Source organism: Dysidea avara, chromosome 3, assembly GCF_963678975.1.
Source record: "Dysidea avara chromosome 3, odDysAvar1.4, whole genome shotgun sequence".
In the NCBI taxonomy this organism is placed as follows: domain Eukaryota; kingdom Metazoa; phylum Porifera; class Demospongiae; order Dictyoceratida; family Dysideidae; genus Dysidea; species Dysidea avara.
In genome coordinates, this window is record NC_089274.1 from 42,529,722 (window position 1) to 42,552,989 (window position 23,268).

General features: G+C 36.7%; 1 protein-coding gene across 2 annotated transcripts in view; it reads right to left on the reverse strand.

Annotated features, from left to right (window-relative positions):
* Positions 1-2,845: 2,845 nt before the first annotated feature.
* LOC136251063 (uncharacterized) overlaps positions 2,846-23,268 on the reverse strand; it is a 49,122-nt gene continuing 28,699 nt past the window's right edge. The window contains exons 1-8 of one of the 2 annotated variants that reach the window (XM_066043441.1): positions 21,477-22,451; positions 16,692-16,758; positions 14,066-14,163; positions 6,492-6,735; positions 5,192-5,427; positions 3,322-3,565; positions 3,061-3,263; positions 2,846-3,012 (exon numbers count right to left, since the gene is read on the reverse strand). In XM_066043441.1, coding sequence (XP_065899513.1) covers positions 2,991-3,012; positions 3,061-3,263; positions 3,322-3,565; positions 5,192-5,427; positions 6,492-6,735; positions 14,066-14,163; positions 16,692-16,758; positions 21,477-21,961 — 1,599 coding nt within the window. In that variant the 5' untranslated portion in view covers positions 21,962-22,451 and the 3' untranslated portion in view covers positions 2,846-2,990. Of the gene's footprint in view, positions 3,013-3,060; positions 3,264-3,321; positions 3,566-5,191; positions 5,428-6,491; positions 6,736-14,065; positions 14,164-16,691; positions 16,759-21,476; positions 22,452-23,268 lie in introns of those variants that run through there. The other variant, XM_066043442.1, reaches the window with a different exon arrangement.

The window sequence follows — 23,268 nt, forward strand, 5'->3', positions numbered from 1 at the left end:
TCCTTTGTGACCAATGTTATTCAATTAGCGTCCCCGGAATGTGGGGACGGCTCAGAAGTAAACAGCTATTGGAGTTGCACCAGACCCTTTTTTCCCCACCCAATATACGGAAAAAAGCGGTCTGGCCACGCGAGACTAGGTGCCAAGTGGCTGACCCAGATTTTAAGTTGAGAGTCCTGAATGTCTTAATATTTACATCAGGGAAGAGCTGACACTGTTATTGTTTAGCTTGTACAGTGAAACACACAGTAGCATGAAATAGCGCTTGTACATATATAATGTATGCATGATCATGAGTTAACACCAGTGGTTAGAACAATACGCCTGTAACACCTGCATGTACACATACTGCACATTCTTCTCTTTTGTATGTGATATGTTGGAGATGATAGCTAGTAGGTTTGCTCCATTAAATTATAAATTAAATGTGAACTATCATCTCCTACTGATCGCATGTATGTCCCCACAGGAAAATAAACATTGCCTTAAAGGTTATAGCTATAATCCCTGTATGCTTTTCACTACTTAACCAACTTTAAAACTTTACTAATTTCCACCTGTGCACATACTACACATTCCTCTCTGCTCTTTGTGATGTGTACGAGATGATAGTTTAGGTTTGCTCCATTACATAAGTAAAATCTACTGATCACATGCCCCACAGGAATTAACATTACCTAAAAGGTTATAGCTATAATTCCCTGTATGTCTACTTAGCCAACTTAAAATTTACAAAGTTTTATGTGGTCACATTAATCTTATGCCACAGCCCTATGGGGGGTGACTTGCCAGCAATTATGAAAGATGCAAATGTAAACGTGAAGCAGACCCCATTTGAGAATTACTCTGCCTGGTGATAGCTAACACTGCTCATTATCTTAGATAAATTCATCATTGCATGCTGTAAGGTGATAGACTGGTATAGTATTGGAATCTGATTGGCATGAAATGCAGGGACTTAGTTCATATTGACATATGCAAATAATTTGGTAATAACAAAAGAGTGTTCATGATTCAGTAGTATTAGTATTTTAGTAAATATTGCATGTCTGTGTGGCTGCAAGGCCATGCATGGTGGGTGGCTAGCCACCCCATCCACCCCCCTCTGGATCAGTCTCTAAAGTAGACGGCTAATTAATAATTATCCGCACGGTGTATGCAATGTATAAAGTGTATGCATAGTGAGGCTGTGTTGTTGGGTTGCAAAGCCAACAACTCCATGGCACCCGACCCTGCCTAGTCTCCACCAGGACACACACACACACACACACACACACACACACACACACACACACACACACACACACACACACACACACACACACACACACTTCTTCAAATGCCACTTGCATCAAGATAGAACAAGTTAAGAAGCTGAGACTAGGCTTGCAATGAGGCCCACCCACCTCATCCACCCACCTAGACTTCGCCATGAGGCCCACGTTCAAGGCTTGCAATACTAGTTTACTCAGAGTCCCTTAACTAGATGGGATGGGAGCCAGGATGAAGAGGATCCTGGGACAGGTAGTGAAGAAGTGTGTGTGTGTGTGTGTGTGTGTGTGTGTGTGTGTGTGTGTGTGTGTGTGTGTGTGTGTGTGTGTGTGTGTGTGTGTGTGTGTGTGTGTGAATTTACAATAGGTGTAACGTACGTATATAGCTAGCTATAATTTCTTATAATGAGGATGGAGTTAATGATAACTGATGAGATGGGACTAGTGGGAAGACCATACAATGTTGATGAATGCTCTCCAGGCCGCTGCATGGTCCATCAGACAATGTTACTGGCTAAGAAATAATCCATGCTTTCCAGTCTGTGGACATTGACATCACTCCAAGGACTAAACTCTGGTAATGGCAGCTATATAGCCTAGTCTCAGCTTGTCCACAGTCATGCATTCAACTGTGACACCACTGATAACCCACTGAATTTTTACTGGCTAGCTACAACATAGCAAATTATTAACTCTGTAGCACAACAAATAACTATAGGCATAAATAGTCATTTATAAACTTCAGTAGGAATTGTATTAATGGATCCATGCAAAGGAAGTGTAAATTATCAGGGATTGTGCTTACACTGACAATGTGAACTCACAAATAATTCTTATGGTTTTGACACTATAACTAGCGAGTGATCGTCAATTCGTGCAAATTTCTGTATTTCACTAGGGGCAGTGCTTTTAATAGCTAGTAAATGCGGGGAGTCATCTTGATGATGTAACCCTTGTTAATTTTAATTTCACTGATCTCCTTCTTGTCTCATAGCAATCCCTATAGCTATATATATAAATTTTTAAACTCTTTTGTTGTACTGTGATTTGCTTGTAATACTACTAATGATGAAAATACACACAAGACACTAGCTATAGCTACCTTTCACTACAGATATGCAGTGAGTGATCATAAAATGTCATGATCAAGCAGGCAGTGGTGGTGCATGGTGATTGTGTGTATCTCAGTTAATTTACTAATGCTACACTGACTAACTATATAAGCGTAAGTAATATTTATCATCCCAGAAAGGACTTTACACTCTATAAAGGATTACTAGTTCTGCCACAGTTGGGGAAAGAGGTGGAGTAGTCAGGCCTAAGAGTAACATATGTTATATATGTTTTAGACAATGTTTGGTTCACATGTGTACAATAGTGATAAAATATAAAATAATGTCATGATTTGGTGGTCAATTTTGATGTTTTATACTAAAGCACCTGTGATATCACACTAAATTAAAGAAATCTATGCTGCACATGGTCATTAGCTGATAGTGTGACTCCAGGAAATGTCTAAAAAGATAATGTGGCACCTGCTGATATTCAATGCATGCATAGCCCATATAGACAACTGTCTTTAGATCCAACTTGTATAAATACACTTATATATACCTGGCCTAGAATTTCAAAATCAAACACTACATACACCCTATATATGTGTGTGTGTGTGTGTGTGTGTGTTAGTTACAGTATAGCTTGTCAATATGCCCGTCAACTTTATTCGTTATCAGACAGCATCCTGCATGCAGTATTATGACAAAATGATAATGTCACATTTCCAACTTACTTGTAGTGCATAAAGTGTGCATCAGAGCTATCAGAATCTAAAGCATGTTTTTGACGTGTGTGGAAGTAGTGTTGATAGATGTGTAGGGTAGCCAACTCTTTGAACACTTGCTTGGGAGTGTACTGTTTTCCCTTTTCCAACAATCCTTGACTTTCCAGCTTAGCTTTATTGTGATGCTTGCTATACTGTGATATTTCACTTGCCTGTACAAACATGCATATATAAATTAATATATCAATGGTACTGTAATATATCATGTACCTCTGTCATGTCTTGATAAGAATCTGGAAAACGAGAACAGTTAGGATCACCACTTAATTCAGCTTTTTGTGTAATCAACTTGTACTTTTTGAAATAACTATGCTTGTATCCAATACCAGCCATGATGTAAAACATTTCAGTGCCAATAAGGTGGGGCCATGAAAACCAAGCAACCGCCACTGATGTGAATGGAAAGCAAGCAAGAGCTAAGACCTTCCAACAACATGCTTTTGCACCTTTTTGTCTGCAAAAAATAACACAAATAAGCAGGATTGACACTTTGGCATCATGTATGTGCACAGTTTTTTCAGTATAGTTAAAATCATATGTGACTGGGCCTGCAAAACTAGGGTATGTGGGCACACAAAATGTGTCTACTTTTTCAAACTTTCATGATTTAGAACCTTTTACATGATTATTTTATGGCCATGTAATTTTGAGCACTTTTTAAACATTTAGTTGGCTATTTAATACAAGCTCTAGAATGCAAAGATATGACCTGCCCACATGCATGCCCAGTTTCATAGGACTGGTCGCATGTGCAGATTTCATGACTATTATTATTTGCTTAGGTATAGAAGCATGTTTGTTCTTATTATATGAAACTATTTTCAATCCTTTACAGTAAGATAAATTTTCACTAGCAAAAATTTTCTAGTGTGTCTACTAATGAGATTCTATATGGTGGTGGACAGCATGCAGGGGATTCACATATAGCTAACAATATAGTCTGGCACCTAAGCCATAGAATCAGTAACTCTTTGATAAAAGTGCCAAATTTCTTATGCTGTTGGTAGGATGTGTTCTGAATGTTTTGAGAAGGGCAAACACATAAAGAACCCTTGAGAACTGAGGTTATTTGATCTTGTAAGCAAAGATATTTACCTTTTTTGCACAAAGCCTATACAGCTGCATCTAACACATATCACAATGATACTTACACATGTTACTACAGAACTGTGACTGTGCATTTGATAACCAAAACTTATCAGAATCCCTTGAACTTTCTAAAATGGTTTTGTCAAGCTGAGCCGGTAAGCAGTAAATAGTTTTATGTATACCTGGAGCTTTGTAATGGGCCATTATGTCGCAGCTGTATAGGAATTATAGCATGTTAAAATTTAAATACTAGATCCAGATGTACTTAAACTAATAGGTTGTTGATAAGCATGCACCCTGTGGTGCTTATAGGCCGCTGGTTCTACCAGTATTAACTTCATAAATATTCATGTTAGTGCTCTTATCAAAGTGAACAATTATACGGTTTGCACAAAGAGAATTGTGCAGCTTTTTGATTTTAATAATGACAATTATATAATCATTGCCATCATGTTGCTTGTTAAACTGTCACCTGCATAGTTAAGAGTCGGACAGTTAGTAGAATCACTATTAGTATTTGATTAATTGTGCATAGCTCGCCAAGCTTACTGAAATAGCCGCCAAATTTCATCACATGTAATTGTGTTCTTATTCACATTATGTATATGTTACAACTTGTGGAATATCTATTGCTATAATATGGGGCGAAAAATTAGTGGTTATATTAACATAATGCTAAATTAGACCGGTCTATGTGCACTTTTAAAACTGATGTGCTGTGGTAGCACCTCATTTTGACTGCTGAAGTCAAAAATAGCACCTTTAACTGCTACAATAGCACTTGTGCTTAACAGTGTATAAACAGTTATCAACTACACAGAACCTCTATTATCTCATTATCATGAATTGGTGCATGAATTAGTAAGGATGTTGAATTGTAAAGGTGATGGAATTACAAAGTGATATATAGTCTGATTGGTGCAGCAAACACTGTCAGACTATAGAGGGGTTGGATTATATAGAGGTCACGGACTAGATGAGTTCACTGTACCTGCAAAGAAACACAGACACAGCTTCCCAGTGAGTTACTCCAGTGATGAAAGGTGGTAGTTGAGGTACAAGCATGTGAGATGATGCTTGCATAAAAGAAATAATGTATGACCACATTATTGGGTTGTATGGAGTAAGAACTGGATTGTACCACTTTGGACCAGTATCTAGTTCACTGCTGTTATGATCATAGCACTCCTTTGTCTCATAGCTGAATTTTGTGTACATGCAATTTCCCTGCAAAAATCACAAAGCAAAGGAATTATTTCAATTACACACTTCAAAAAATGCTTTGTTAATCCATACAAACCAACAAGAAGACTGTGAAAGGAAAATATTTAATGAAATTCTACTATTCTATTTAGCTACCAACTGCCAAAATTCCTTTTACGTAGTTAGCTAATTAATCAGCTTTTAGTATTTCTAAAAGTACAAGATAAGCACAGCTTAGTTTGCACTATACTGAGCCTCAAATTACAAAGGTATAATTGTAATAGACAAGCAACAGCAGTATTTGCCATAAGTTTTGTTGCAATAATTGGCAAAGGCAGTTGGCATAATATTTTTATACAAAGATTCCCATCATTCCAAATCTCTTATATACACAGATTATAACCAGCTTTGGGGCTAAAAAAATAGTGGTGAAAATGACAATTTTACTATCCATGCAGATATCCTGAAAAAATCCTTCCACGGATAATGACATCATCACATGCTATAAAAATGCTGTATAATATATTTTATTGTGAACATGCTTGTTTTACTAGTATTTTAGAATAAAAACAAAAAAAACATTCATATGATTAAGTTTGTAATAATATTAATGTGAAAGTTATGTATCAAGGAAATTTACCAAATTTACCTTTTAAATTATTGGAAACTATCCTAATGGCTTCAATTACTATCCGGATAATATGGATATTTGTTTCAGCCATAGTGAAAATACCAGCTTAAACAACTGACACTTTATTAAAGAGGTTATAAAATAGTAATGGTGACCTTGCAGAACATGGCAATAATGGTTCTGCAGTATGTACATACTCACATGTATACAAATGATGCCGGTGGCTGCATCACAGGCCCAAATATTATTGCTTACTCTTGATTTAAATTAACAGTATGTGGTGGTTTAAAGCCTTAAGGTGACACCTGTTTCAATAAGATGTGGCCCCATGACAAACCATGTGGAAATGTATATTGTTGATGGCCCTGGCCACCACTGTACATTACTTTAACCCATCATTCATTTTCCAAGTCCCACTTTCTATGTATCAGTTGTTTTGGTCCAGATGTTAACTTACAGCTCCCCATAGAAGAAATACAAAAAGTGATGTAGCAAGTCCCCAAACTGCACATTTGCGAATCAGCCCCATGGTGGTATATAACAGCACAAGAATCAACATCAAAATAAGACTTGCATTGATATCAAACACAAACTCTGAAGCATATGTCACGCTTTCATCCAAACCCAATTTAAACTGAGCCAGGAACATCATTGAAAGAGCAACATTTATTGGGATTGCAAAGAAGTGGACAAGCTTACATCTAAAATATAAGACAACAATATAACCATACAATACATTGTTAGGAATTATTCACAACTACATCGAGACAAATGGTAGCATGTCATGTGACCAAGAAAACTGGCATATCACACCAGTGCATTATTGACAGCATTATTTTTGTGAATAAATAGTTCTGGAAATTCTCCAAAATTGGACCTTTTTGCAGTAGAGTTACCTGTCAGGTAGGACAAGCCATATGCCTGAAATCACCACAGTCATCCTTGCTGGCTCATGAGAAATGTGTAGTTTTCTGTCATATATCATCATAATGAATGAATAAAAATTCCCAACCTAACTTGATATACAGTGTAACCAGCTATGATTTAAATCAGGTTGTTGCTAAAGCAGTATCAATTCAGTTTTAGTTACACTTACAGGGTAAAGTGCTTGTCAAGAATTAGTCTTTAGACTACAACAAGTTTGATACTGAAATTTGATTGGCTGAAAACGTGGTCTCTAAATCTCGTAGAGCCACGGTCATGTCCAATAGAGACCACGCTCTGAGGCGATACGAAACACGATAATTACGCGCCTGTAACATTGGCAACGCATGGGCGTTTAAATGGCTAGTAACAGCCCTACTGAATTAGAGGGAGGTATTATGGGCTTGTTTGTACTAATCAACACTACATTACTTGCTTACAAGCAGCTGTCGGGGCACAACAACAGCAACAATGAGTTGTAGTCCAGTCGCTGAGTCCAGTACTTCGATACATAGCACGCGCCTGTAACATTGGCAACGCATGGGCGTTTAAACGGGTAGCAACAGCCACGCTGAGGTCCCGCCATGTAGGGTGTAGAGGGCTTGTTTCTAGTAATTAGCCATACATTTCCCATTTACAAGCAGCTGTCAATTCAAGGTACAATAACGAGTTGTAGTCTAAATAAGTTAGACGTCAAGAACCACTGTGTTCTACGGGATTTAGAAAACCCTCAGGCCCTTAGTAGCGCCCTCGCTGCGCTCGGGCGCTACAGCCCAGGGCCTTCGAGTTTTCTAAATCCCGTAGAACCCTGGTTCTTGACGTCTAACTATTATATAGACACATTCATTACTGTAGGAGTTCCTTTTGGCAGTTTAAAACAAATTGGAGCAAAGAATGTTAAAAAGTTGTTCTGAGTTTCAACCAGGGATGTCCACCTAAATACCCCAAGCATTAACCACTGAGCTACTGCTTCACTTCTTGTTTTCTATATATCTAATAAATTTTCAATCCATATATGTATGTTATAAACAAAAGACAACAATGGTAGTTTGAAAAACGATATTTCTATAATAAAAAAATTCTATGTGATTGTGTTGCATTATAGAACGCATATTAACCATTCTGTTAAAGTGTTACCAAATTATCAAATAAAATAGCCTACGGTACAATATAGCTGCAACTGTACATTCTCCATTAATTCAATAATCGCTATTGAAGAAATTAAGCAAGTCTACATGTAAATACAAAAAAAAGTGATATTCCATTTCAAAACAGCCAAGCTGTGATAAGGGTGTGACCATGGCTTTAAAATGTTGATTAGGTAATGGCCAATAAATGGCTTTAAAAAAATGAAGAAAAAACATACGCATTATATTGTTGTACAAAATCGTCAATGACACAAGCACAGTTTATACCAAGTAGTACTACAACTGGAGGACACCAGTACAGATTCTTACAGTTACCAACAAAAATTGATGCGTATAAAACTCCTTAGCTTCTTTCCGTTCACAATTAGATTATGGAACCAACTTGATGAGTGATCACATTGTTCAAACATCATCTCTTGACTTACTTAAGGATAATTTTTAAATTTGTAATTAAGTAAATAATCTATGTACGATTATACTCACTATACTCACTAATTGAGGGGGTTTTGTACATTAAACAATATAATTACACAACCAAGTACTAAGAATAATAAGAAACGCGGTTAAATTATGTCATAAATAATGAATAAATAATTAATTGGTGTTCTCGAAAACTACGAGGCCTACAGACATGTACCTACTAACTGGGGATAGATTCACCTGTGAACAAAATCTTTATAGCAATGGGGTACTACAATGGACATTCCACAGTTGTATACATAGGGGAATCGATTTGTAAAAGTTGATTTTTCGGATTGTGGACTCTAGCTAAGTCTCAAGTTGCTATGCCAGCTGCCAGTGGATGCACTCCATAAAAAAACAACAACAAAAAACAAGATTAAGGGTATGTTATCATGGTAACAATATTGTTTCAGTGTTTGTTTATTTGCATAATTTGTTTGTTCTGTATTAATGCTTCATCCTTCACCTGGCATGCTATATAGCTGAATTACCATTGCCAATAATGCCTTGCTTCATACACTAGCACTACTAACTACAATAATGTGAAGCTGTCTGTTGCAATTCTGTTTTTTTTCCTGGGAATTGACACCAGCTGTGCTGTTTTCCCAAATAAATAAACATCTCCCGTATGTTGCGAATTAGTCTCAAACCCAGATCACAAGTCTGGGTTCGAGACTAGTTGTGAATACATAATTACAGACCTTATTGCCACTGGTAGCCAAGACTGGTACATCAGTGGAGTGGCACTGATGGCATTAATGGAGTTTCTGATACACTTGTTGCTGATCTATGCATTTGTGGAGTTTGGCAGCCACAAACCAAGGCATTGTTTGGCATAAGAGTGGTAGACACTGATGAATATCAACCAGACGATTTCCGGGAAAATAATAACCTTTTCCATAAACATGTACATGTGTAATGAACCAGCAGAAGCAGCTGTGTAAAGTTAGTCGAAGTTTAAGAGGAGTATGGGCAAAAAAAAGCTTAAGGACTAGTAGTTTTTGTTCTTGTTTCAATGATAAAGTTGATATTTTGTGTGTTAAACTGGTCACAAATTGTATATATTATTCTTGCAAATAATATGGATCTTGGTGGGTGTGGTCTTTATTACACACATTACATCCTCCATGGCAGAATGAGGCAGAGTTATCTGGTAGCCGGATATCGATATTATTAGTATTTGTACAATGTACATGTGGTCGATAACACATGTCAGTGGTCGATAATACGTGTTTTGTATGGTTTCAGTCAAACGCGCAGAGTGTTTAAACAAACTAGTCTATGAAAATCACACCATCGCCATTGAATTTTAATTTCAATTCAATAAAAATTCGTTAGAAAGTGATAGGTCAACAATGGATCAGTTTGTTGCCACAAATATTTTAACTTAGCACTTCAAGAAGTCAAGCAAGACACAATAAAGCATGGGAGAGAGAATTTTATTTACATTGTGGTAGACTTTGCTAAAGTCACAGTACACAAGGGATACTTTTATTTTTGTGCAATACGATAATTGGTTTATAGTATCTGTCTGTCCACATGTCCATGTAACAGCTATTTTAATTACTTCTATCTTTTTTAGTGTTGATCATGATATGCAAGCCACAGTTACTAATTCATTGAAGCCACAGAGTTAGTCATTTTGTTGACTTCTGTTATCAACACTAAAGAGATCAGGTAAATTTTGATTTGAAATGCAAACTTGAAGTGTATTATTTACAGTACGATCAGTCAATCACTATGACTTTTACATAAACTGATATGTGACCATCTTACGTAGCAAAAACCCACTTAGTTCATACAGCTCATATCACACACTTGTTCCCACCATCCCCTCATGCTTATTCACCTACAAACAAGAATCGATGTTTACAAGTATATACTCTTACTTACCACAAACAGATTATTCAATGGAATCAACTACATACCTATTCCTGACATTGACAAGATTGACATTGATACTTTAAGAATAATTGGATTACAACCATGTGTAATTGTAATGTATATTAGTATGTTTCCCCTCATGGACTTTGCTAAAAATGGATGTGGCGACTATTCGAATTTCATCACTGCTTAGTGCTTGAAAACAATGTTGCAGCCTTTATTTTCAAAAACAATCATTGCACAGCTACTATTAAAGGTGCAACATTTAACTGAGTAAGCATGGTATACTGAGATTACATTATAGGTGCTTACATTCGCAGCCATAACTTCATTCGCAGCCATAACTTCATTCGCAGCCATAACTTCATTCGCAGCCATAACTTCATTCGCAGTGCTGGAATTTTGCTTAAAATGCTCACTATGTATGGCAAATGAACCAAAGTATACTTTTAACCCTGTAGTCACTTGTGGATGTACATATGAAGGTAGTTTTATTGAAGAAATGACAACAATCTTGTTTACATCTACTGCATCTAAATAAACATATACTATTGGGGCTACAGAAACGAAGCAAAGATTTTGAGCTCTCTGTGAGCAAGCAGATAAGATGGTATATACTTTTAATTCAATTCAAATAGGCAATAAGACCAGTTTTCTCAGACAGGATCACAATTGACAATTATATATTTCTCTTAGGACATTAAATTTGTTGCTAACACGATACAGGGAATTAAAGAATCATATGGCAATGCTTTTGTAGCATATCATTCAAATGACTTTAGATCTTGGTGCAAGACCAATTTGAATATATAGAGACATGATCAAGTGTAGAAAGACTGAATATTATTTGACGCCAAGCTTTACTATATGTACACAAACTATGTTCAAAAATTATTTGGTAGAACTTATCATACAGTAAAGCAGATTAAGGATCACAGAGGTTTGGGTCTTTCTGGCCAAAAAAATCACCCAAAAACCAGCTTCACAATACCATCCTGGTAGCTTGGCAGTATTGGTTAGGTATAACCAACCCCAAAAGTGCCTTCAGTATGACCCTAAATGCTTCTAATAGATTGTTATGAATTGTTTTAAAAATTTATTCAATGGAATTTTCTGCCTGCCCTGCCCTGTCTGTCTGCCTGCTTGTCTTCAGGCATGCGTAACTTGATAATAGCTAAGGCTAAGGGCTTAATTTTTTCCTGTTCAATGTCACTTCGTCCTGCATGAGACATGCCTTTTGGAATATCCGCAGTACGTACAATGCATGCATCATGGACTTACCTTTGTCCTCCTTTGTGTCCCATTTCTTTTTGCTAACTTCCCAAGATGTCAATTCAAGGTAGCACGATGCATGGCTTCCCAACGTTTGTAAATGGGAATTGTCCATATTTTCTGAAGTGACTGGATTGATTGCAGAGGCGCTTCTGATGCTGCGTAATGGGCTAAAAATAAATGAAAGCGAGTCAGTAATTGATAGTTGAAATCATCCATATTTTTCGTGGTGACTAGATTGATTGCATAGGTGCTTCTCCTACTGTTCTTTGTTTGTAGCACTGTGTAACAGGCTGTACATAGCTGAAAGTGTAGCATAATGACCACTTCATTTTCGAGTCAATAATTGATAGCTGGGGCACACATTCAGACAAAAATGTTAACTCTGGTGCCATCCTTTTCTTTGATGCAGTATGCGTGGGTTCACCAGTCATAATAATGTTACAAAAGAGTAAACTGGCAAACAAGCATAAGGAAAAATTAGGAATTTCAAATATTCGATTAGGGATCATAGAAAAAAGTAGGGAAACAAGGGAGCTTGCCTACACCTGCAGATATACTAGTGGACATTTAATTAATCTCTACTTCAGTCTACCCGTTAGTAATACATGTAGTTGTAACATGGGCACGAGTAGTTTGCTTTATACATATGCAAAAACACGAGGGCTGCAGCTGAGTCTGCATGTGTATATGCTGTATTAGGCAAATCACAAGTGCCTATATTCCACTTGGGTAACTCACCTGCAAATGTGGGAAACTGCAGGCTGCTATGCAAGTGTATTTATATTGGAACATGTGAATTTTGATTGTGGATAAACAATGACCATGCTTTGCTGAGGCCAAACATAATTGTATTTACATGGGCATGCAGGTAGCTTCAATTGTGGATACATAATTAAGCACAGAAAGCTGAAATGCAAGCTCATGTTGATGATTTAAGTACACTAAAGTACTTACTTTACTAGCCACGAATAAGTGAATATGTTTACAATGCTAATGGCCAAATCAATTAAGCACCATGCCCAGTGGCCAGTGCTATATGGCACATCAAGCCAGGTGTTTATTATAAAGCTGAAACACAAACTCCTATAGTCCTAGCAATGTTTTAAGTGCACTATTATTACTAGCCATGAAACTAAAGTAGTGAACGATAATGGCCAAATCAATTTAAAAGCCATGCCCAATGCTATACATATCATCAATCAAAACAGCAATGTAAACTAACCCTACCTTCTTCATGCAAGTCCACAGGTTTCAACTATACAAAACTAAAAGCCACAATCAACCCTGTCATCAAAGAAATCTGAAACTTCCTGGAATGCATTAATAAGAAATGGACGTAGTATATCAAAAATATACTCTCCTAGGAGGACTATGTGATACGTAGTTATACCACAGCTGTGAGGGATTTTGCTGATACAAAAGCCCAATAGGCTGCAGGCCTGAGGACAATAGCTATATCAGCAAAACCCAACACAGACATGATATATATCACTCTATAAGCGCACTCATCTGATAGGTGAAAGAACTAACACTCTGTTTCTTTTATACCAGATGATCGATAGTGGTTTTAATAGTGTGGGCTAATCAGAACATTATTAATACATCATTTGTTTCTACACACAATGCCAGAAAAATGTTTTTTTCTTTCCATTTCGTACTACATTAAGTCTACCAACTTTGCTAATGGGACGGTAAGTTAATACATTTAAGTTAAGTGCATAGGACTATAAGTTACTTAAATCCAGTTGTACCCTTTGTGCTGTTCCATGGTCTACTTAGTGGCTGACATGTGGTGGGTAGAAATACATATGCTTCCATGCATTGCCCAAATAACTATATTGCTGCTTATTAGTAACTATCAACTAGTCAAAACATAGCAACTAGCCTAACCTGTAACTAAACCAACAACTTAACACTCAATGTCGCTCAATATAACGAATCAAAGCATATCATATCTTTAAACTGGTTGGGCATCAAAGCCATGAGCAAACCACGTTCCATGATATTGGCCAGGCAACATGTGAGTTAAACCCTGAATGGCACCTTTGAATGTCCATGTTAAAGTGGTATATATTTTTGATATACTACCTTCATTTCTCGTTAGTGCATCCCTGAGCACTGATAGCAGTGCTATAATTTACACACCCAATTTTCCCTTTGAAGTGAGGTATGAAAGTGGTCTATCATAAATTGTTCTAGTTGCTTCTCTTATCTGTAAGCATGTGCACCCCAATTTATGGCAGTGTATGAAGCATGACGTCAACACATTTTGAGTGAGGCATACAATGTACATCTACATGTATATACACATAACACTGATTGTGGTATGACAACTTACATAAATCCCTGGTGACAAATATCAAAAGCATACATCTGATAGAGTAGGGCAAAAAAGTCCCATTGTACTCGTGGAACAATAAGCCACCAATTGATACACTGTAAAAGAACAAAGCAAATCATGCCACTGCATTGATATCTATCATACATTTCTGAAATGTTAATTCAGTTTGACTGTTTGGCTATAGACTGTAATAAGCTAGAAAGAATGGCAGTATGCACTTTTCCAAAAGGCACAGCCAAGAAACCAGGATGTAAAAAGAGATAATAAAATCAAAGAGGGCAGCCAAAAAAATGGCTGAAGTAATGTTAATGACATTATACTTAATGCTGTTCAGTGCCACTTTGTAACATTGTAGCTTCGAAAGTTCTTGGATTCAAAGAGCTGAAACTTTGATTGGCCATTCTTTTGGTTATCTGGATAAAGAAAATGTAATAAAATGGAATTCGAAAAATGTGTTAACACATGGGGTCCTTGCAGATCCAGTCATCATTATTAATTTTATTGTCTATCGATCAAAAAAAGACAAAAGACTTACAAAAACCAATCACACCTATATATGCATAACCAAAGCAGAGGTTATACTTTTAAAATAAGTACGTATGTTAGCAGCATATATAACAACATCGTGGAGTAACAATTCCCTTTGTGATCATAAATTTTAGCAGTGAAATAATTCTTGTAAAGTTTTAGTCCATTTCTTGTAGGATTTGTGTTAATTGTAAAAGAATGCTCCATGTCTAATCCCTGCTACAAGTTTGTTGAGAATTTTTGGTCATAATTAGACCCTTTCTACTCTAGCAAAAAGTTACTGAAGTATTTTAACATATGGTAGATCACACAGAGTATAACCAAGAGTTAATAGTAGAGGAGAAGTGAGTATCCAATACAGTGCAGGGTCTCTACAAATGATTATGTGCAAGTCAAAGCTCTGCAACATTCTTTATAGTATACTTCATAGGGGAAGATTGTTTTAACCATCACATTTCCTAGTTATTCCAGTGAGCACATGTTAACACATCTCATGGAATACCTTTGACTTACACATCCTGCACTGCGTTAGATACTCTCCTCTCCTCTATTATTAACCCTTGGTTTAACTGTTTTTTAGCTTACGAATATGGGGAATCCAAATGGTAGAACTGTTGACAAGATGAGGGTGCATGGTATAAAGCATTCTTATAGGTTATGCATCTCTGCAAGTACAAGTATATCTAGTACATTGCTTGAGTTTTGCATAATTTGGTAGATACGATATTTATCTGTAAACTTTAGGACTTTGTCAAATGTAACACCCAAATCTTTTATTGGAAACAAAGTGATAGGATATGTGTCATCATCAGTATATAGACACCACAGTGGGGGCTCAGGAAGGCCTAAGAGATTCATAAACCCCTCTTATAATTGTGATGAATTGCTGCAAATTTGGTGCAAGTTTATCACTAAATGGAGCACTTGTTTTAGTTACAAAAGAATTTGTTTTACTATACTTCACTGAGAAATCAGCTGTAAAACTGTCAACCCAACAGTTTCAAGTGTGTTAAGCATGTCTAAAATAATTATTATAAAGGGGTGGTCCAAGGAGGTCCCTGAGGTTTCCAGAAACTGGTCAAACAAGACCATCTGCGATACCCTAATAGAGCAGTCACTTCAATACAACAGTCAAGCATTATTAGTCATTGATAAACTGCTGAAATGCACTCAAATTCAACTTTACATGCCTTGTAATTTCAAAAATTTCCCTGGGAGCATTCCCCCAGACCTGAAGATTGGCATTCTTCTCACACTATGTACAAATGTATTCCTTCCTTTCTACATAGGTGGTTAGGCCCTGATATCACAACAGATCTGGATTGGAAACCAGTCACCAAACTTCCTAGAGCTGCCTATGCTATAGCTTTTTGTAATTGTTTGAGACTTCAAATCCTTCTGCAAAGGCCTAAATGATTCAAAACTAACAGAGGGGTGTTTACGTCACATAGCTACTAGTAAGACAGAGATTATAGCTGAGCCATGCATGCCTCAGGCCCTCAATAACAGTCTGGATCCACAATTACACCATTGCAGTCAAGAGAGAATGCAGCAAACCTAAGTTGCCAAAATGATCGTGACAATGTAACTAATCATGAGTAAAAACATTTGATTGAAATACTCTAATAGAACAAATTAGAAAAGCCTGCAAAAGACAGGATTCAAAAAGTTGTGAACTTAAATGTAGTGGCTGTAATGATGTTAATGTCAATGAATTTAATATGGTATGGTTGTCATAACTAAAAGTATTTAGCATTAGCTATTTCTTGCCTGCCACCTTTGATTTCTGTGAATACTATATATCCTGCTAGAGATCTGTGAGAAGGCTTAAAGCATGCGAATTTCACAACTTTTAAATCCTGTCTTTTAAGGCCGAAGTTAAATTTGTATGTCATGTGATGATCTCCCCTTTTAAAGCATTTTTATATTGTAATGATCGTTCTTGTTCTTTATGTGTGATCAACTCCATAGATCCGTTTACATGTGAAATTTTTATATTGTGACAAGTCATGCTATACTTTAAAATTTTAATGATTCACAATATGGTCAGAGTATTTTTTGTTGACACAACTCATCAGTTAGTTACCACACTCACCTTCCAGCAACAATTCTCTGGCAGAGTACAACAATCTACTGGATTGTCTGGGTAGTCTTGATTTTTACTAGGTGGGTATAGAACAAATAATGATAACTGGAAATTTAAAAAATTGAAACAATATACCTAACCACAAAATCTATGCTATGTACACTGCAGTTAGTACTGTAGGCTATCAAACTATGATCATTAGCTAGTTGCTCAAGTGTCTGAAACAATGCTCATGGTATGGTACTACTAAAAATCCTAGCATCCAGTTAATACTATGCCTTATAGCAATAGGAATTAATCAACTATAATTTAGTTATTGACAAATACCATGCAATTAGTGATTTTGACTAACTTGGTTTGATTTGTAATAATAGCTACATGTAGTTTTCACTCATTGCTATGCATTGCTAAGGAAGCGTAACATGGACAAGCCACTTAAAACTACAAATTATGCACAGAAGTGTCTCTCTCTGCACAAAATCTTTAGACAAAGCTGCTCTTCATTTCAGATCAAATACATAAATTATATAAAGGAGATATTCCCCTTTCAACTTGAAGAGATACAATATGCAATCTCTAATAGCCTACCAGGTCTGCTATGTTGTTTTTCAGTTGTTAAATTCCTGTAAAACCCGATGGGAAGATATTGCATTTACCCGAGCTCCACCAGTCCAATTACGAGTGACTGAGTTTGACCTACTACCTCACACCCAACATGCAGTATGACACTGGATCAATTCTACATTAGACATATCTTTTCTGGAACTATGATGTTAAAGCGCTAAACTGGGGAAGAATACGTTAGAATTGGTCTAGCTTTGTATGCAGTTGTTGTAACTGATGGAAAACATGACGATAGTGTGTGATGCAGGTATATACAGCTCAGTAAACAGGATGCTTTGCCTGCAATGCTTTAGCTACATGATTAACCCATTTAAGCTGAGAATTGATGTCAAATCTCAAGTTTTCCATTTCAATTGGATATGTATTTGGATCATTACAATACCTGACCATGTGGCCATAAACCACAATTGAAATTAGGACTTAAAAGTATAACCACTACCATAGAATAGATTATAATCTATGATTCAAGTAGTGACATTAAGAGAAACATCCCAACTTGTACATCATACTTTTATGATTCACCTTCTACAGGGGTATATGCATGGAAGTAGGACACTCTTTTCCATAGAAATCTTGCTTTAACATGTTTTAGCTGATTAAAGATTTGAAGGTCAAGGTTATGCATGCATGTGGACTGCGTTATGACAATGCCCTATAATTTAAAGCTTGTCGTGTACTAAAATTGAGTGTGGTGCATTCCTGAGGTCATTGTTTGAAGAATGGGTGTGGGACATTGGAAACAGTGGAAATTGAAAACTGAAACTGAAATGGAAATGGAAAACTGAAATTGTTCAAAACTTGTGAAATAGCTAATAGTACTCACCTCTTTACAAAGACCACCTCAGTGATAAGACCACCTTTATGATAAGACCACCTCATAATAGTGACCGCATATTTTATACTTCTACGTATCAGGTAAGGCTAACTTCATATTCTCATTATTCAGTGACCATTTCAAAGCAATTTCAAAAAAGCTGTGGTGTATTTCATGAATTTGTGTACAAGATCATCTATCAAGATCATATTTTGACTCATTTTACTTTAGTGTAATTTGATTAATCAAAATACCTATGAGACTAACAAAATTATGATTTAGTATTAATGAGATGTTAACTCAAAAAGTAGCTACACCATATAGCTCGACCTAGCTTTTTGGGGCCAAAGTTTGTATAATGAAGGTTAGCTAGCATTATTTTATTTTATGGTCTTGTATTGGAAACAATAGACATCTTGTGCATTCCTCTTCTCAATGAAAAGAAAATCAGTCTGGACCATAAAATAAAATAGTGGTAGCTATATAGCTAGCCTTGTTAATAAGGCCACTTCATGTATACAAAGTTTGGCCCCACAATGGCCAAAAAGCTAGCGCTATAGCTACTTTTGAGTTAACATCTCATTAATACTAAATCGTATTTTTGTTAGTCTCTTACACTAAGACAAAAATATGATCTCGATAGATGACCTTGTACACAAATTCATAAAATACACCACAGCTTTTTTGAAATTGCTTGAAATGGTCACTAAGTAACGAGAATATGAAGTTATAGTCTTACCTGATACTTAAAGTGGTCATGAAGTATAAATAAAGTGGTCACTTTAATGAGGTGGTCTTATCTTAAAGGCGGTCTTATCATAGAGGTGGTATTTGTAAAGAGGTGAGTACTATTAGCTATTTCACATGTTTTGAACAGCTTCAGTGTTTCATTTTTCCACTATTTCCCTATTTCCTCATTCTTGATCACCTATTTCCTATATAGTTGTGGTTTAAGAGTTGATATAGAGTAAGCCACCAATGTTTGACCACCATAGGTTCGGACGTGATTTTTTTTTAAACCTGCAAAGAAAATTTCTGCTCTTGCTATGCCTTTGGAGAGGTCTAGGCCATAAACTCTTGCATGTAAAATTTCAAACCTGCAGCTTTCTTAGTCTGGCTGCAGGAACTGCAAAAGTGACCTGTCCGAATGTTCTCAATTCTTGGACAAAAATATGTATTATCGGTCGAGTGGCACTGCACGTAATGCTTGAAGCTGATCAAGTCTTTCTGTGCTTGATATGAAAGAGCAACTCTTATCCTCTCCAAATATATGCAAATATTTGGCTTAGTCATTATTGGCTGTGAATTACAAAGCTCCAAAGTCACCTCTGTCGTGCAATCTTAAATTCGGCCACATGTGAAGCTCGTGCAAATCAAATAGTTACTTATATCGAATTCAAAGTATTTTTATGAACATTGAGAGCATCAGCTACCATTCAGTAGTAAATAGACACTTGCACAATGACCGCACCTTGATTTATTCCCAAATAGCTACATTGCATTTATGCTTCTTTGGCAGTAGCAGCTTAGCTACTGCACCCAGCACGCATATACACAATCCAAATCCACTTAAATGGGTTTTTGACTAACCCTGTCTTAAAATTATCATAAATTTCTCTCCAAACTGTCCAGGACATTAGTCAGATAAAACACTCTAATAGAACAGTCACCTATTTTACAATTGGAGCAGTCAGAAAATCTGAGGGCCACGCCCAGGCATATTCACTTCCATAAGACGATTACATGTGAATTTTGTTGATTACAACGCTTAAAACCTGATTACTATTATTATTTTATTATTTGGGGGAAAAGGGCAGACAGCAAAGCTGATTAAGCCCAAACAATCACAAATTATAAGTGCTGTTCAATTAAGTTTGAAAATGTAGCTAGAGTGTTCAGTTCAATTAGGTGCGGTGGCAGTGAATTCCATTCCTGGATGGTTCTTGGAAACTAGCTTGTCATGTAGGTGGTGGTGTTTGTTGGTGGTACAATCAAGTGAAACGGATGATGATGTCTAGTGTGTCTGGTGGTGAAATGAATGTATTCTGGTAAAGATAAGCCAATTCCTCCATGCATTATTTGATAGAACAAATTAAGCCTCTGTTGTTTCCTTCTCTTCACTAGGGGTAACCAGTTGAGCTGTTCCAGCATGGCACTAACACTATTGTGATAACTATAGTCAGATAGAACCCATCTAGCTGCACGCCTCTGAACCTTTTCTAAGATTGATATCTGAGTCTGATAGTATGGGTCCCATACAACGCTTGCATACTCCATTACTGGTCGAACCATAAGTAGATATTACACGAGATAATAAATTCGCTGATCGTTATATTAGAGTATTTGACTGCTCTATTAGAGTATTTCGATCTGGCTAATGTCTTGGACATTTTGAAGAGAAACTTTTGACATTGTTAAGACAGGGGATAGTCAAAACCCCATTTAAGTGGATTTGGATTTTGTATATGTGTGCTGGGTGCAGTAGCTAAGCTGCTACTGTCAGAGAAACATAGTGCAATGTAGCTGCTATTCGGACAAAAATCAAGGTGTGGTCATCGTGCATGTGTCTATTTACTACTGAACGGTAGCTGATGCTCTCAATGTTCATAAAAATAGCTTTGAATTCGATATAGGTAACTATTTGATTTGCACGAGCTTCACATGTGGCCGAATTTAAGATTGCACGACAGAGGTGACTTTGGAGCTTTGTAATTCACAGCCAATAAGGACTAAGCCAACTGTCTGCATATATTTGGAGAGTGTAAGAGTTGCTCTTTCATATCAAGCACAGAAAGACTTGATCAGCTTCAAGTATTACGTGCAGTGCCACTTGACCGATAATACATATTTTTGTCCGAGAATTGAGAACATTCGGACAGGTCACTTTTGCAGCTCCTGCAGCCAGACTAAGAAAGCTGCAGGTCTGAAATTTTGTATGCAAGAGTTTACGGCCTAGACCTCTCCAAAGGCATAGCAAAAGCAGAAATTTTCTTTGCGAGTTTAAAGAAAAATCGCATCCGAACCTGTGGTGGTCGAACATTGGTGGCTTACTCTATAGTGCAATTCATTAATATGTTCTCCAGAAAAGGGGTGTGGACCACTAATTTCATCATAGTAAAGTGATTGTTTAAGTGAAAGTTACTGGTAATAAGAAGTAACTATTTATGTAAGCAAGTGCTTAAATGTTAGCTTTATAGCTATATGAATGCTATCAAGAGTTAATAATATTATTAACTCTTGATGCTATCTTAATTAGTAATGTGCCGTATACCCTTAATGTAGAGTAATTTTACTGCATGGAGGCTAAACAGTTTTTTTGCTGTGTGCACATGTATTGCTATAGCCATTTTACATACATGTAGACTGGTTTCCTCAACACTGTATCCTTACGAATCAAAACTTCAGATGAAGATAACTGAGCTGTTTGAAAATCTTCCAAGAAAGCTTGCACGCTTTGGTTTATTTTCACTTTATTCTTCTCATTTTCATAACCTTCAATGCAAAACAAGTGGAAACTGATAACACAGCCAGCCATTTCCCCATCATCATCATCTGGTGGGTAGTACAACTGCGCTTTGAAGAAGATATCAAGCTTATCCACCATTGGGGTGATATAATCCTTGCAAACTTTGCTCTTGAACTGAGCTGTTTCTGATGGTGCAAAGACAAACTTCTGCGAGTATATGTAATCCAAAGACAGTTCGTTATCTTTAATGGTTTCCCGTCGTTTTGGTTCCTTATGAATGGACAGAATGGTCTCCGACTTTAGTGATCTGTTCTGTTCCTCTACTTTTAATTGCTCTAACGGAATAGCGCTTTCCACATCTGCATCAGTGGCCATTTTTTGTATCAATAATAGACAACAAGTGGCGTATAGGTTGTTAATCACCGGCTATCTAACTTATAGACGGGTTGCCTATTTAGGGCGTGTCCCTTGTGTAACGCGAGAAAACGCGACTTTCCGTTTTACGCATGATTACAATGTTGGTCAAGAAGTCAACAAAAAACCCATTTTTAAAAATAGTTTGACAAACGTTTTTGATTCTTCAAAGGTACAAGGTGAGTTAAAATCATCCAGTCTATCATTCTAAGTAGTAACAAAGTCTTACAAAGAATGTTTTCAGCGAGTTTTATCGCTTTCCAAAAACCCGAGATTGAGAGAAAATCATCTTCTCGTTCAGCTTTCACCTTACACGCTGGATATGTTATAGCTCGAACCTTTCTCTATAATATACTTTCTGTTCTGAAGGCTGGCTAACTCTTGCTTGCTAAAGTTAACCGAAACGTTCATTTTCTCCATTAGCCGTAATACATTTTTGACTTAGCGAACTCGGAAAGTATGTGGAAAATTTACGGTAAAACGACCACGCCTTAAAAAGGCAACCCGTCTATACGATCCAGCTACTGAGGTACAAATCACGCTTTCTTTTATCTATTCGCCAAGAGGCGCGGCAATGCCAACTCACGTGAAAATTGCGTACTAGCTCTAGGGCGCTTGCAGGAATCTGCTTTTCCCTGTGCGTTTCTCAATCCCAAAGAGTGCACTGTAAGGCTAACAATTGTAAATTCCTTGTTTCCCGTCCTAGTCAGACAAAAAACACCTTGTGGGCTGGGGATAATTAGCTAGTTAAAATCTATCAAGTTATTTTAATACTGATCACGATCAAGGATATTAAAGAGATCGGGAGCCCATTAACTCCTAATTGTTTCTTTCTTTCAGATTCAGGAGAGCTAGATTCAATATTAGTTGTAATTTGAAAGATTTTGCTATATAGTTTTCATGAGTGTACTAGGCCACTATCTACCAATTTCATTGTCATGCATCTTTTACGAACTGTGTGAATTTCATTCAAAATGAGTTTACGATGACTAAATCTAGAAGTAAAAGGATTATTATTATTATTATTATTATCAAATTTACCACAATGGAAGGCATACACAAAAGGCAAAGCCTGTACAAAGTGTTAGCCACAAAAAAGAACACTACAACTACAAAAATATACAACAAACAAATAATTACAAAACTGCACAACAATACAAAAACATCAATTAACACACACATAATGGTGTAATGAATGCCGGAAGGATTTTGGATTTGGATCATTGCAGATGAGGATGGTTAATGGTACAGAATTCCACAGAAAGAGT